Source organism: Anguilla anguilla, chromosome 4 (genome assembly GCF_013347855.1).
Source record: "Anguilla anguilla isolate fAngAng1 chromosome 4, fAngAng1.pri, whole genome shotgun sequence".
NCBI classification, from domain to species: Eukaryota; Metazoa; Chordata; class Actinopteri; order Anguilliformes; family Anguillidae; genus Anguilla; species Anguilla anguilla.
Window position 1 is genome coordinate 32,770,436 of NC_049204.1, and position 17,423 is coordinate 32,787,858.

The 17,423-nt window shown below is 45.9% G+C and overlaps 1 protein-coding gene across 4 annotated transcripts in view; it reads right to left on the reverse strand.

Annotated features, from left to right (window-relative positions):
• Nucleotides 1–2,748: 2,748 nt before the first annotated feature.
• Nucleotides 2,749–17,423, reverse strand: part of nck1b (NCK adaptor protein 1b) — a 43,375-nt gene continuing 28,700 nt past the window's right edge. For all 4 annotated transcript variants that reach the window (XM_035414850.1, XM_035414848.1, XM_035414852.1 and 1 more), the window contains 2 exons: nucleotides 7,445–8,166; nucleotides 2,749–6,410 (listed from right to left, as the gene is read on the reverse strand). In XM_035414850.1, the coding sequence (XP_035270741.1) occupies nucleotides 6,210–6,410; nucleotides 7,445–8,166 (923 nt within the window). In that variant the 3' untranslated portion in view covers nucleotides 2,749–6,209. The remainder of the gene's footprint in view (nucleotides 6,411–7,444; nucleotides 8,167–17,423) is intronic.

The window sequence follows — 17,423 nt, forward strand, 5'->3', positions numbered from 1 at the left end:
TTTTGGATTGGAATATCTCCCCAAATTTTTCCGGCCCGTGCCAGTGCCAGGTGTGGCCGTTGGACCTCCATCGGTTTGGTCAATGCACAGTTGCCAATTGCATTGGCCAGGATATGGGAGGACTCAGTCGGTTAGGAGTCCGTGTCATATCGTTCTCAACTGAACCCCCTGTTTGATCAGGGCACCCTATGGCCACTGCTGTAAGGGGTTAAGGACATTGGAAAATGCCATTGTTTCAGACTAAGAAAGTGGTTATAATAAAATATGATCGCCAAAATTAAAAATAGTGGTTATTTTACCGGTAATTTGTAATAATTTGTAACATTAATTTATATAAGTTGTATTGTATAAATTACATAAATTATTTATATAAATTATATTAAAATACAGTATATATGATGAATGTAGAAGGCACCGATTCAGTAGAATTACCTTTTTCCCCTTTGCAGTAGATGGCAGCAAAACACAACTATTGCTCACACAATTAAAATAAAAAGGATATGGTTCAGGTGACTTCCATTGAGTTTTATTGGAAAAAATAGCAATGTAGAGGTGTTAAGTGTTTGATACGCATAGTGGTGTGTTCAGTGTGTGTGTGCGTGCGTGTGAGCCATATGTGTGCCATATTGTTGAATCACAGTGAGTTATTTCCGGTGTGATGCGTGTTTGTGTGTAGTGCTCTCTGCAGGGTGGTGTTCGAACACCATGCCTCAGATATATGCAGAAGTGGGACTTTACGTGACTCCAGTACCCAGCCAGAGCATCCCAAGGATTTCTGATTGTACTGCATGCCTTAACAAGCTTTTCCAACTGCTCCAATGCATTATGATATCAGTGCAATAGGCACTGCGCATTTGTGTGTCCGAATACAGTGTGGAGGCCTTCTCCAACTGCCTGTGCTACCTATGTAAACATGGAGGTCATCCCCTTTGAACCCAGCAACCTGAGATATTATAAAAGAAGTGGCAAACAAGAAGCGCCGGGAGGATTATGGGAAGGCCTGCTTGGAGCAGGCTGTCTCAGCGGTGCAGCCCTTCTGCAGCAGTAGGCAAAAGGATGTGGTGCCCATTCTGCAGTAAGTGATGTCACAGATGCCATCAGATCCTGTCACTCGTTCACCTGCCGCAGCTCCACGGCGGCAGTCTGATGGATCTGCATGTACGCAGTGACCCACCAGGCAGCTGCCTGCTCCGACTGGTTGTAGTTCTACGTCATTGCGCAGCGCAATAGAACCCTCCACCCATAAGCATGACCGCGGCGGCAGGATCTTATCAAAAATGATTGCGTGTTTTTAATATTGTTGTACATAGATTATAGAAATCATTAATATTGACTTCTATATGCTCATATGCAGTAAGACATGCCATTTTAAAGTCAGTAGCCAACAGCCTACTGAATGACTGATCTGTTCCAGTTTGCAGTTGGGTCCAGCTGGCACGGCTGGTTATTAATGGCGGCGATACTTTGGACTCCATTGTTTGCTGTTCCTTTTGATCTGTTGTGGGCTTCTTTTGAGGGTCCAAAGGTTCAGAGCGGGCTCGGCGTCCTGCAGCTCCGCTGTAGCTGCTGCCAACGAAGTCCAGGCCGTGCGAGAGCTTTCATACAAAGAAAATGCCCCCCCCCCCCCCCCCCCCCCCCCGCGCCTCCATTGTATTTGGAAAACATCAGCTTGCACCCATTTGCTGGAGTTCAGCCGCCTGTAGTCTGTTAAACCGGGGGGGAAAAAAACATGCAATTCATCTTTATGCCCGCTGGTTGGCACATACAGTTAAAGCAGAATACCCCATCGTCCATAGTAAAATTCATAATAGAATTCTGACCATTTTCTGTGCTTTGACCACCCAGCTCATGGAGCAGAGCACAGTTCCAACAGCGATGCTTTTGTTCAGCAGGATTCCATGCAGTATACTGCAGCATCAGCAGAGGCTTCTGATCAATCAGACACCTACAGATTGGCTGGACCAGCTGAGTATTATAAGCGCGGTCCTCTGATGAAGGGACTCAGCTCAGCAGGGGGAGGGCAGTGTAGAAGGAATGGGGGCTGGTAGTTTGTGCTTCAGAGGAAACCTGTGCTGGTCAGTGCTCTCCTGAATTAACATAGGGTGCAGCAGAAATGGAACAGGGCCTACAAATATGATTGGGCATTTCAAAACTTTGAAGAAACTTAAGCAAATGTGAGCTAAATGATGTTTTAGAATTCTTTTTTTTTTTTTTTTTTTGCAATGTAGGCTGCATTCCAATTCTGCATTATTTTCTAGCCCACTAAAATGAAATTATATGCAGAGAACATTTAAATACAGTGGGGACTATTTAAAGAATAAATGCGGTACATGAATTCAGGATTACCTGTCAATACCATGATAGTATGAAAATTAATATAATATAATCTGGTTTACTTGAATTTGTTGTGTAGGTGTAGTTTTGAATGAAGTATTTGCACTTCTTAAACCTGCCACAAGAGTGCACAATTGTACAAGTAGTGTAATTTGTACCATTACCTTGCATGTAGAGGGATATGAATGGTCTTTTTGCTGAAGGGGTGCCCTAATGGGGACTGCACAGCCACAATCAGTCATGATTTTTATGGAAATGGACTAACAATTATTCTTTTCATTCGTTGTACGGGTTGTCTTGCCATATTACCCATCTAGCTCATTCTGTACGTTTTATAATATTGTTTAAATAAATACGGAAACATCAAAATGTCATCGGTCGCTTCAGAGAGAGAAAGCATGCCAGGAGACCGACTTCATGCAAAACCATTTATTATGTTGAGAGGACATAGTGACATGGTACTGTTGCATTACTGTAAGTATGAGTTAAATCTTCTTGGAAAGCATTAATCTACCCTCCAAAAACCCACCAATGATTTATTGGAATTTGCTTGCTGATGAAAGCTCCTTTCAGACTAAGAGAGTTAATGGTCTGAAATATGAACATCCTTCAAAAATGAAGGACATTCATGTTTGTAAAGAGCACAAATCAGATGAATTTACAGATGGTCCATAATCCTTTATAACTTTGTGAGGCCGTGACTAACACTGCGTGTAAAGCAGTAAGTCAGAAACTACAACACTGATAACAGCCTACAACAGCCTTTGAGTTGACCTCGGGCCAGCGTGTTTACAAACCTACCATTGGATGGCCAGAGTTTCAAGGTGGTTATGGCTGATGCTGTGCATCAAGTACATACTATATATTATATATTATGTATATTATCTCAGAATAAGCCACTTAATCAGGACTAGGACCCTGCCTCCAAGTTTGATTCAGCAAATCAATGGCTCAAATGCTATTTACTGGTTACACTAAATGATGGCTGCCTCAAATTCAGAGCTGAGCTTGTTGGAAGTACTTCGTTTTCAGTGTCTCAAATATAAAGACCAGACAATGTTCATTTAAGTCGGCCATTTTATTTTATTATTTTCTGTGAGCACGCATATATCTTGCTGAATTAGAAGAGAATAAACTCCCAGCTCTATAAAACAGTTTTTTTTTTTCATTTTCACATTGTGGCCCCACTGTTCACACCTACCCTGTGCACCTACATTTCACATCCCACAAGCTGCACCTTATCCAATCTCCGGCCTGAAATGTAGAACTTGAAAAAGAAGAAGAAAGATTTCCTTGGGGTTCAAAATCTGTCTGAATTGGGGAAGCAGTTAGAATCTTTTCAATTCTCACCAGAGGTTGCCAAATAGACCTTGGATAAGCAGCATCTTGTGGTACTAGGAACTTCTGGGATTTGGGGGAATACAAGCAAGTTTTGATAGTTCAAGCTCAATCATGAAGCCTGATGGGAGATTTTCACTGAGAAACTCAGAAGGGCTGTTTTATATTTATTTATTTATTTATTCATTTTAAAGCAAAGGTGTGTGACCCCATCAGCAATACTGTGCAGAGCATGAAACTGAAGAACGATACTTTCTTCCATATTTCACAAGGCTGCCAAAGAGAAAATAAATTCCAATATACAAAAGGCAGTGGCCCTGGTATAATCCTGTATAATGTTATATCTGGAATGACTTTAAAAACTATTATAAATCACCATTACCGGGCAACTACTATACAGGTAGGCTAAATCGTAATCTAAGCATATCACAGATTATTAAAAAATCAACCTACAGTATAGTCTGTTAAGGTCACTTGATACTACAGACATGAATCTTATTTGAAATACATCCAAATCATGTATTCAGCATGCCGTGCTCTTTCATTAAGTCGGGTCGAATTAAATACATGTTTTTTTGAATGGCCACAGAAATTAGCGTAACGAGGAAGTTGCAGAATGTGTCGTGAGCGTCAGCACATTTCTGCCACATATCAGTTTCAGAATCCGATGACGCACATATTCAAAGAAAAAAAAAAACATCAAATGAGTTGTGAAAAACCACCTGTCAACAGTGACGCTAGACCTTTGGTTTGGAAAGCAGTGGCAAAGGCACAAATTCACAAGGACCCAAGCACTAGCATCTGACCACTCCTCCACTGCTCCACTCCTCCCTTCTTCTCTCACTCACTCACTTATTCACTCACTCGCACCGGGGTACTGAAAGTCCAACCGTTTTATGCGTCTATTGAGCCTGACTCACATCCACCAAAATCTAATCCAGAAACGGTTTCTCCCTACGTGCGTCCGTTAACTTTTCCATCTGCGATCCCAAAAAACCTTCGCCCCGCGCTCGTACACAGGTCACGCTCCCGCAGCTGGGAAAATCGTTTGAGGTTCCGACGAGCTCCCTGGCTGACGTCCAAGCTCATTTTCCCTCCCGCGGAAAGTCCCCCCGCTCGGTTCCCAAAGACCCGGGGGGAGAGTTTCCGTAACAACGACCGTTTCACATTCAATGCAGGCCAAAAGGCCGGTTTCCTGGCAGAAAAGAACATGGTTCAGCCTCCCTTCCAATCTTTGTCATGTCAAGCCCGTGAACTTTGAGACGCATTCTCAAAAACAAGGAGCTCTGAACAGCATTACAGACCACATTCTCAATAAGCAGCCACCGTAGTTTTTTTTCTTTTTTGGTATGAAGGAGAAGCGAGTTTTCTGAAATGCTTAGCCTCCCTTACCACAATGTAAGATTCACAAAAAGACAAAAAGCACCAAAGCGCTCCCACACAGCATTCAGACATTAAGCACAAAGAGTTACCGCATACCATGTTTTACACCTCTCTAGCTGGTGCTAGCTGGTGACTGCTTAGATTATGCCACTTGGAGAAACATAACTGCACCAGAGGTACCATCTTGCAACATAATATAGACACATGTCACACACACCCCAGACACACACATATAATTTTAACCTGCCACAAACAAGAACACATCTCCATCTTCAGCCAACGTCAGCGTCTGTTGCAAATTGACAGTCTAATCTGGACACACAAGGGCACGTACACATATCGGGAGACACATGCTCCGCACAGTCTGAGAAGAGAGGGGTGAAAAACTTAACATGACTCATTCATCAGCGAGCCATGCGGCCACTGCTGTCCCTGGTTCGTCTCCACGGAGACGGGCATAACCCCGACCAGAGCCGGCCTGATGTCTCGCAACTATGGCCCATTCGCATGGAGGAATACCCTCATCATACATCACTTCAGCTGTCATGGCAACCAGTGATCACTCCCATCCCTGTGCTGGCATAGGCATTAAACTCTGCAACAAAAAAACTTTCTTCCGTAAACTGTCACGTGAGGACAATGTCCTAGAACATGCACCTACGCCACCAATAAATACACTTTGGTCATTTGTAATCACTTTTTCAGTACTAAGCACTATCTTTTCTACAAAAATAAACTATTCTGAATGCACAGTTAGTAAAAAATTGTGACACCTTAGATACCTGTGGCAGTGGAAGAGGGTAAAATGTGATCTTTTTGAATGTGTGATTTCCAAGCTGGATTGACAACAGACACTTCTTAATACACCTTTCGATCACGCTTTTTTTTTTTTAAGAAAATGTCACATTTAATCAAAGGAAGCTTTAAAAATTATACATATGAACAGAACTGAAGTATGATTTATAGATGCTTAATTCAACATACACTGAATTGTCTGTGAGCCCGTGGCTCGTGAAATCAACTAACCAAATGGAACCCCAGAAGTTTCTTTGCCCCATACATAGGAGTCCACAGGGATTTATCCATCGCCTCTTGAAATGATTAGAGTTTCCACCAGCCAGGAAGAAGTTTTTTGTGCTGGAGTTCTGCTGTGATCAGGAAGAGGTCAGAGCCTTGATCAGGTAGAGTTTGTCTCCCTGTTCGCTGGTGAAAATGGGAGCCTTTTTGTAATGGTCCACCAGCTCCTCCATGGAGTGGAATTTGCGCTGTCCGATGCAGTAGAGACCCTCCTTCAGCTGCACTTTGAAATGCTTGTTCTTGCTGCGGGCCTTCAAGGAGATGGAGAAGTCGTTGGGCTGAAAGGAGAGGGGGAGGTCAGAGACAAATACAAATAAAAAAATCCTCACCAGAACCAGCTAGCGAAACGAAACCAAAAACCGACGCAGCACGGGGCAGTACACAGGCGGACGTAATTAGGAGAGAGCAGGAGATCGACAGGGCAAGACAAAAAACCTTCAAAACATAGGATAAATCAAAACAAAACAAAAATTGCTGGGAAACACAGTAGGCATGGTGAGGTCGGCAAAGATAACTCAATATCTGTATATCAGCGTGGTTTTCATTGGTCAGAGAGCACTGCAAGGCTGTACAAGTCGAAAAAGCACCCTGCTCCCTATCTCTTATAACAACTTCTGGCACATAAAAGAAAATGTCTGCCATTTGAACAAGCTAGAGACTCCATGGCACCTTGTGCTTGTGAGATACAGTACCTGATTATCCCCTTTGCTGTGACTTGTATGGCCACACTAGAGGCAGCTTCTCAAAGCAGAAGGCAAAACATTCCCCATCTTGGCTCAAATGCTACCAGCGATCACAAGAGTGCTTAAGGAAATATCGCGGAGCTGGCCTGGAATTCACAACTCTCTTGATAGTGCGAAAAGTAAAAGTGGCACCTGAAGACCAAGGTTTACAGTGTGTTCACTGCTTAATGCAAGGAACAGTACACGTCGGAATAGTCCAGCACCTTTAAGTGAACGACAGCTTGGCTTTCTGTATGACAGATGCAGTGAATGCACATTTTCAATACCCAATACCTCTACATGTTATTTCAAATGCAAGCACAGGGTTAAAATCAGGAACGTTTCCTTCTACATTAACCTTTCGAAAAAACTGATCAGCCGCACAGATGCCTACTCAGTTAGAGATGCTACTCAGTGCCATCAGGAACGTTTCCTTCTACATTAACCTTTTGAAAAACCTAATCAGACGCAGAGATGCATACTCGGTTTGAGATGCTACTCGGTGCCATCAGGAACGCTGCACAATGCGCGAGCATCGAGGGAGCAGATAAACGAGAGGGGGGCACGATTTGGGACGCCGGCCAACTCACCGAAGACTCGCTGTCCCTGATGAGGAAGTCGCCCTCCTCGCCCCTCTGGTTGAGGGCCACCTCGGCCTGGTGCCGGGTCACCTTGCCGTAGTACCACTGGCGCCCGGCGAACCTGCCGCTGTCCGAGGGCTCGATGTAGTCGCAGTCGGGGGTGGGCGGGCCGGCGTCGCCGGGGGCGTTGCCGTGGGAGTCCTGCAGCATGGTGACGTAGTTCTTGGGCACCAGCCCCAGCTGGCCGTCGGCCTTGCGGCACTTCCACCACTCGGGGTCGTTCTCGGGCTTCTCCACCACCTCCATCACCTCGCCCTTCTCGAAGCTCAGCTCCTCGTCGTTGCCGGAGCTGAAGGGGTAGAGCGCCTGGACGGCGTGCAGCGAGCCGCTCCCGTTGGCCCCGTGCACCGCCGCCGCCAGCTTCTCCGTCAGCGAGAGCGCCGCGTCGCTCGCCGAGCCGTCCGGGTCCTCCGTCACGTAGTTGGAGGGGAACCAGCCCGAGCGGCCCTCGTAGCTGCCCCGCCACCAGCCGTCGCTGCACTTCTCCATGACGACCACCCGCGTCCCCTTGGCCAGTGACAGCTCGTCCTCGCGCTCGGCCGCGTAGCTGAACTTGACCAGCGCCGGCAGGTTGAGGTCGTACAGCCGCTCCCCGTTGTCCGCGAACAAGTCGGAGTCGGCGTTGGAGGCCGTGTCCCTCATGCTGGGCTTCCGCCGAACCTTCCCGATTCCTGCAGTCAGATAGAGAGACCATTAACACAGGGCGTTCAGACAGAAAGACCATTAACACAGGGCGTTCAGACAGAAAGACCATTAACACAGGGCGTTCAGACAGAAAGACCATTAACACAGGGCTTTCAGACAGAAAGACCATTAACACAGGGCGTTCAGACAGAAAGACCATTAACACAGGGCGTTCAGACAGAAAGACCATTAACACAGGGCGTTCAGACAGGGAGATCATTAACACAGGGCGTTCAGACAGGGAGATCATTAACACAGGGCGTTCAGACAGGGAGACCATTAACACAGGGCGTTCAGACAGGGAGATCATTAACATAGGGGGTTCAGACAGGGAGATCATTAACACAGGGCGTTCAGACAGGGAGATCATTAACACAGGGCGTTCAGACAGGAAGATCATTAACACAGGGCGTTCAGACAGGGAGATCATTAACACAGGGCGTTCAGACAGGGAGATCATTAACACAGGGCGTTCAGACAGGGAGACCATTAACACAGGGCGTTCAGACAGGGAGACCATTAACACAGGGCGTTCAGACAGGAAGACCATTAACACAGGGCGTTCAGACAGGGAGATCATTAACACAGGGCGTTCAGACAGGGAGATCATTAACACAGGGCGTTCAGACAGGAAGATCATTAACACAGGGCGGTCCGAGAGACAGAGAGATTAGTAGCACAGGGAGGTCAGAGAGAGAGAGAGATCATTAACAGAAAGGGCAGCATTTGTAGAGGCATGTCCCTCCCTGGGCTAAGGGCTTGCCCAATCGTTGGGTCAGCTGGGAGGGTGGCTTCCATGCCAAATTGCTGGCTTTCCAAGCCAGTAAATAAATAAAAAACCTAACTCAGCAGCGACTAACTTAAATGTTTCCAAGCAATGCCTAGCCCTGATGTAGTAGGTGTGTGTATCCTCCTTTACACGTGTGTGTGTGTGTGTGTGTGTATGTGTGTACGTATGTGTTTACGCGTACATTTTCATTGGAAGACCTAATTAAGGCAATAGATTCATATCCCCCTATGTTGGGGAATTCATTTGAGAAACCAAAGGTTGTGGTTTTTGACAGGAACGGAACAAAGACAGGCATGCAGGAGCAGAATGTGTTCACGTGCTAAAATACACGTTCCGTGCAGACGGCTGTGCTTGTCCTTTGTTATTTGGTGTGGGACTGCTCACAACAAGTGTGGGTAGACTTTATGGGTCTTGATCACGTGACAAAAATCATCCCACCCCTGACATCTGTGGAATGCTGAGGTTTTCACCTCCGCAGAACGAAGCAAATCATCACCCTTCACGTACATTACATTTATTTGTAATGTTTCATCCAAAGAGACGTAGAAAAGTGCATAAAACGGCACTGACAAGATCGAATAACTGCAGTACAAGTACACGTATACTCTACCGTACTCCCAAAAGCATGCATCGACATTTCAAGAACAAGATTTGATGTTGTGCTCACTCAAACCATGGAGTCAGCCCTATTTCATTTTGGACAAGGGAGCCCGCTAAACAAATAAATACGGTTACACAATGTTCCACCTCTTCCCTGCAGTGTCCCAAGTGGACTTTCAAATAAACAAGGCCTCGGTCCTCTGAAAAGGCACTGTCGGCAGCATGAGTGTAGAAGATGACCCGGGACCAGACCATGGGAGTGTGCAGAGGGCTCAGACAGATGGGAGACAGGCTTCCAAGGGTGCGGCTGCCTCCTCAGCAGGCAGAGAGGCCTACCGCACCCTTCACGGGGCTACGCGCCCATCCCACAGAGCTGCATCTCACTGTGCGTTTATGATGTATTCCTCTGTGTGCGTGCGTGTGGGTGTGTGAGAGCAAGTGAGAGAGAGAGAGCAAGAGCAATCTAGAGAGAGAGAGAGAGAGAGAAAGAGAGAGCAAGAGCAAGAAAGAACAAGAGAGAAAGCGAGAGAGCAAGAGCAAGCTAGAAAGACAGGGCAAGAGCAAGGGAGAAAGCGACAGAGCAAGAGCAAGCTAGAGAGGGAGAGAGAGAGAGCAAGCAAGAACAAGAGAGAAAGAGCAAGCTAGAGAGAGAGAGTAAGAAAGGCACTGACTGGTGTGTTTTACTCCTTTTTAGACATATTGCAGGGATCCGGTTTCAGTTTTGCAGAGGATGAAACAGAACCTGTCGCGCACTTGTTACAACTGCAATCGCTTTTCTGAAGTACGGCAGCTGGGAGAAGTCGATATCAATGATACCCACCCATAATGGGCTCCAAAACACCAACCCAAAAGCACAGCACAATCTTCCCTCACTGAACTCACATCATCACATGCGCCCTACTCAACTTAAGCTGAGCCAATGGACATCTTTATATCAAACCCATTAAAATAGCAGGGATTTTAAATGGAAAGATCAAGTGAAGAGTCATGTTCCAGGAGGCAACATCACTGTCCTAAATCTGCCCCGACAGCCAGACGAAGGACAGTTAAGCTGGACACGGGACTGACGCTAGCCGTTGCTTAGTTCCGAGAGTTAACTGAAGGTCAGCGGCTGCACTTGACAGACAGGAGCACCGGTGTGAATCAGACGCAGCGATGTCTTGGCACTAGAGCTGTTGCTAGAGCGCTAGGGTAACTCCCCAGGGCTCTGGCATTCTCCGCGTGGCGCTGACTCAGTGTTTGCGCAGAGAGAGATTGCTGTTTAGATCGAGCCAGCTCCTGCCCCCCCCCCCCCCGTTTAGCGACATCGCAGCGGAGGTCCGGGGAGAGAGGCACGGCAGTGTGCCACCGTCGCTGAGCCAGAGCAGAAGCCCCGTCAGCTCGTACGCACAAGCGGATCGGATATAGGCCTATGTGTTAATGCCATCCACATAAACATGGTACAGAATCACACCTTGTTATAGAATGACACTGCATATTTTATTCATATTCAGAATACCGAGTGAAACTGCTGATGATACCAGGATCAATCCGGAAAAAACACACCTTTTCGCTCTAGTGATCCGGATCCACCTGACTTAAACTGAAGTATCGAGGAACTGGGAGAGGTTTTGCCAATTTTCTGTCTGGGCGAGGCCCTAACACATTTAGATCCACCCTGTGACACACGGTAAAACGTGTGAGGGAACCTTTGGCCTCATTCGCCTGTTGGAATTCTATAGCATGCAGCATAATGATATGAATGTTCAAGTCCTGACGTGTCGTGAAAGCAGCGCGCGTTGACATTTCGCATCGCGTCTTTGCCATTGCGTGTCTTTAACACCCTGCTTTCTGCTCTTCCAAATAAACCTATCTTACCACAATACTTCATTTCCCACGATCTGATATAACGGTGCAACACTTCCCTAAGTTTCCTCTCAGTGGTCATATTTACCAATGAAATCGCGCCTTACGGAAGAGAAAGGTCAGCGATAAAGCTGTCGCCTGACACTCGCGTGACACTGCCCTAACGGTCACACAGGAGCGGCAGGTTTTCGCGACTTGCCGCACAATGCTCAGGGGCTGCCATTTTAACAAGGCCCAGAGCCTGTAATTAAAGCAGGGCGTGCGTATCGCGACGGCCATTGCTGCTGACACCCGAAGCCAGATAAATCTGACACAAGCAGGAGGAGAGCGGTTCGCGCGGCTCGAAAGCCTACGTCAGCACAGCCGCCGTCGCTGCGAGGCGTCTAGCCGGGGAAAGACCTGACGAAGCAAAGCCCTCACAGGCCTACGTGTACAGCCTGCATAGCCTCCCGCACCAACTGTACATTATCTCTAGCGTGAACAGCATCTCTGGTAATTACCACGTCCAAGATAATTGCACAGCACCGCGCTTTAAATTGTGAGAACAGACACTGGTATGTCGTCTAAAATGCACTAGCACACCGAAACAATAGAGACGGAGAGATTACGCCATGCCGTGAATACAGACGCAGGTGGATCTGGTAAAAACTCAAACCTGAACAAAATCATTTCACAAGAACAAGCTTCCCTGTGCAAGCTATTTTGGCAATCTATACGTCCAATCCACGGAGCCAATTTTCAAGTGAACGCAACAGAAATTAAATCCTGTTCATGGCAGAATTTATTTACCAATAGTGTGTGACTCTTTAGCTGTAAGAGCGCATCTGCACAGCATGACTTGCAACTGCAAGAATGGCAGTCGTCTGAGGCACAAGACTCACAAGTTTAAGCATTATTAGACATTGTAACACAAACTATCAGTTTTCAATAGATAAACCATTACACTGCTATTGTACTCTTGGGAAGGGTATTGTCCCAAATGTGTACTGTATTCAGAGAAACCCTATTTGACCCCTAAATAATGCTTATTATTATTTTCCATGACACCCTTTTGAAACTTTGTTTATCCCTCCATGCTCTCCTGTTGTCCTTTATTTTTCCCAACATTTCCAAGAATGCTGAATGTATCAAAGCTATAGGAGAGTAACAGGCACAACGGACAAAATGCAGACATTTTAGTAGCTTTCAATTTCTTCACCTCACACTATTTAAAGTAACATAGTGCTGGAGGGGAAGTAGGTGTGCATAAAACGTCCGGTGGTTTTGTCAATCCTGCAGCCCTGATCAAAGAAGCACATTAATCACAAACGAGCTACACAGTGGCACATGTACAGCAAAATCACATCAAAATCGGCTTCCTATTCCAGGCACTACGCATCACAATGACAGGATATACATTCAAAACGCGATAGCAGCTACTGGAATATCAAAGATAAGGGGATGGGTGCCAGTGTTCCACACTGAGACATACGCAGCTACTGCGATTCACATGCAAAGCTCTCAACCACAGTAGCAACACTGTGAGAGCGTCACATGCTACCGTAGCTCGGATGGGAGCGTGAAACGCACCGCAGGTTTTGAATAGAGACGGCTGCCCCGCAACAGTCTCACAGAGAAGGGGCTGGTGGGGGAAACCATACCTTGCAAACACGAGGTGCGCGCAACACACAGAAGCAGAGGATGTCCCAGGTCACAGAGAGACAGCAAATTACAAGGTTCGACCCCAGATCTTCCAGTGAAGCGGTTTCCTGTGTTTCCCTGCGCGCAGCCAGGTGTTACATCCCACAACGCCACCCCTCCCCCCACCCCCTCACCCCCGCCCCCCACCAAAAAAATAGAAAAAAAAAACATGTCAGGACACAGCACTGCCTCTACAAGTCACCATCCGACCTTAAAAAAATCTGGGACTGGCATATGAAAGAAAAAAATCATACTTTGCATTTTTCATTTAACAATAATGGGAGCCAGAATGTAATTCTCCATTTTATATAACTTATGCAAAGAGAAATCTCAAGAGAAATATTAAATTGGATGTACACAGTAAAAATGCTACTTCCCATTACAACACAGTCTTCCTCTTGGCATTTGAAACAATGGTCCATGACCATGAGCATTGGAAAAAATCCTTCTTCTCACACATTAAAATGTTCAAGGATGACGCGGCAGAACTCAAACATCAGAGCCCTGGTCCCTAGACCTCAGGCCAAGGTACGGCCTTAAAACTTCTATACGCAAACATGCCCGAGTCACACTCATGCAAGACAAGTGAAACACAGGCCATGTTTACACCTGGCATTGATATGTTTCTCTCACCCAAATTGTGGCCATTCACGACAACATGCGTCTATTGAGTCCGCATTGAGAACGGATTTATTTTTCCATCGCAAATTGCAGATAGTCGGGCATGCACTTCCCCGACTATCTGCAATTTGCGTGAAGTTTCACCTCCGCCCATGCATGTGGATCAGAGATGTAATTGCATTACACTAGTTTAGCAACGTGGTCAAATGTGTCTCAAATGTGACCACCTCCTGAAGAGGTTTGGGACATCAGATATCCACTGCATCTTGGGTGCATTTACACCTGTATTTTTATGTGGCTTAGCCCGATCTGCATGAAATCCGACTGCTGAGGACTCATGTTAACACCAGGTGTAAACATACGGGCATCCTTCATGGCAGCAAGGCTGATTCATGCTCATAACCTGGGGACTGCCAGACAGCTGAAAAACGGTCACTAAATTTACTTGTGATCATGATTTCTGGTGGCTTTCTCATCTACCCAGGCAGGCAATGAACCCTCCCTACAGTTCCTCCATCCTGTCTTGTTCAAGCCCATCTGCAGCTGTCCACTGCATCATGGGAAATGAGTCTGTTGCCTGTGCCTGCTGGAAGAGAGTGAACGTAAGCAAGGCCAGGAACTCCCTTCCCATCTATTTTCTACTAGCAGGGAGTTCTGGGCAGGAGCCACAGATCTCAGCCATAAATCATGGAAGCTGGATGCAGGCTTTTTTTGTTTCAATTCACCACTTATGTGAAGGGGTGAATTTCTTCAAGTATTCAAAATCACTGACAGATTCAGAGAACAAGCAAAATAAAGGAAGAGGACAGCATTAATAAGCTCAATTATTCGATTTCTTAATGACAATTGAAATTCTCAATTTTTTATTGAATATGTTGAACACTAACTTTTTAAAAAGCTTTAAAAATTTTAATCTACAGTATTTCCAAAGGCTCCAATGTGTGACTGTATATTACAGCAAATCACTTGCATAAATTAATTAAGTAGCTGCCTTTTAAAAACTATAAATAACAAAAACAAAAAAAAAACCGAGCTTGGAGAAAAAAAAAAACACTGTTTATCCACCAAATTAAGACAATTCAAATAATCTAACGGACGTTGATCGATCAATCATTCAAACGTAAATACATAAATGTTGGTTATTCGCTTGGCACTATTTGTGGATGATGAAGCTACTGACCTCTGCATTAGTGGACAATGCAGGGGCCAGGCAGCTATTAATACTATGCTCCCTGCTTTTGTTGCGTTTCCTCTGTCGCTCACACTCACCATCCTGCAACTTCCCTTAATTTCCTGGCTCCTCCTCTGCATAAAACAATAAGCAAGCCGGGCGGTCGGAGATTAGCTATTTCCCAAATTCCAGAACATCCTTATTCCCTGCAAAAATATTCAAAGGGGGTTCTAAACCACTGGCTGCATGTCTAAGTTCTGACATATGTACTGTTCAAAAAAGGGGAATATTTTGATTTAAAGATGTACAGCAGTGTGGTAGACATGTGGATTAATTAAACTGGACTTATGACCACAAGGTTCCAGGTTCCATTCCCAGGCACTTCATGATATTGAGCCTGAGCAGCATACATAAACTGACTTGGTTGTGTAAATATCTAAACAAACACATGAAGAACATGAAAAATACATTTAATCCACACAAAGTTTAATCTCCTGAGGACATTACAGATAAAGCACCCGGTAAGATATATATATAGTTGTTGTTATAATTGCAAAAGTACTGTTGCACCTGTAAAAACCACTGAAATCGAAGCCCTGAAAAGTTTTTCAGGTTTACATGGAACAGGGAATTATAAGCACTAAAACTGGGAAACAATTCCCCCCTCCCCTCTGCCATTTTTCAGATCCTGCCTATCTATGTTTTTTATAAACCACATCAGGGACCCCATCGCTCTACAACTCTCCAGTTCAGCTGTCAAGGAGATGAAAGGAATTGGAAAAACGCATTCACTTTTTTTTGCCTGTTCTGGTAGCGGCTCCATCCCAAATGACAACGTGAAGCTAACAAAGAGCCGGGGCGAACTGCAGGAATTATCAGTGCCCGCACAACTGTTGTCATGGCAACAGGCCTCTTTGACCCTCATTCACCTAAAGAGGTTTCTAAAGGCCCGAATCACATGCAGGTGGCCATGATCTCAAACAGCACTAGAACACGAAACAGAGCACTCATTTAGGCAGAAATCAGGGCGCGGCAGACAGAGGGCCCATTTGTAATTCGGCCCGTGTGCCTCGTCTCCAGCATAACTCAGGAAAGCTGTGCTCCATTAGCCCAACCCTCTGAAGAAAAACGCCCTCTTACTGAGCAATCCACCATTTGACATGGTACACTGATTAACAAACCCCTCTGATGCACTTGAGCTGTTCTCAAAGAGAAAGATTTGATCTAGATGTTCAAATTTGCACAGATGTAGACAAAATGTAAAAAAAAATATACTGAGCTGGCCTTCCAAAAAAAATCTGTTCCTCATGTCCACGGGGGACTGGGGTTTCAGAACAACCCACAGCACAGCAACACGCTTGCCTGGCTGTCCTCTGGCCTCCACAAGGCTAACACACAGGAGTGCATGGAGGATACCCTGGATTCGTTGGCATTTCATTTAAAAAAGAACTACAAGGTGGCCACCAACCCCAGAAGTCCGTGGGAGGTGGGATGGAGAAAAGTACTTCAAGAAGAACCCGAGAGCTTCAATTACGCCCCGCCGCAGCTGCAGCAGTCTGATAAAAGCCGCTGCGAAAACAAACTCTTTCAACTGAAGACATCTCGAACATCAGAGGGCTCCTGAGCGCAAACACGTTCGCGTTTGTGTGCCGGCGTCTCGGAACTGGAGCGCTGTCTGGACGAGCGCGCAGCTTTGCGGTTACATCCACCACCCCCCCCAGGGCATGGAACCTTCAGACACCTGCAGACTCACCACACTAAACACACGGTTGTGGTCAAGCCCCCGCCCCCCCCGGGGAGAACAAGTTTCTTTTTTTCTTTTCCATGCTTATAGGGAATGTTGGGGATTTCGCGCCTGTGAGACGTTACGTGTTGACATCTTAATAATTGAAACACACAGACAACAATGGACGTTCCTGGAGTACATTACCATGTGGTTCATGCCTTGTGAGTTTAACAACAAAAGAGAGAACAGGCTTTGCTAGACTGAAGTTCTGGCTACTCCTACATGGATCGGACTAGGTCCGGGCCTCCATGTTCGGCAGGTCTAGTTCGCTTCTTCTCCGCATAAGCATGTAAATGAAGGTGGCTGCACTTCACAAAAAGAAGCCCTTGTTTCCTTATGTGCAAAGATCTGGCTCATAGATTTTCCAGCGAAGTGTTCAAAAAGAAGATTTCACTGAAGCAACAAAAGTAAAAGGGATAGTCTGAGCACAAACACATTGAATAGAGAGGAGTAAATGGCTCCCAATGCTGCTTTTGTCAATAATCCCACCCGCTTCGCCCTGCCAAGTCATAACATACTGACGCTTTCTCAGACATCTGCGCAGTAGAAAAACAACACAAACTGAATCAGAGACAAAGCCAGACACAGAGAGAGAATGCAAGACAAACTCAATAAAGAAGGGAGAGCACAAGACCAAGAAATAGAGACCGAGGGAGAGAGAAAAGAAGAGTGAGGGAGAGAGAGAGAGACAGGCAGTGCGTCAGACGGCCGTGATTCAACAGCCTCGGTCTCTCCACTTCCTCCGGCTTCG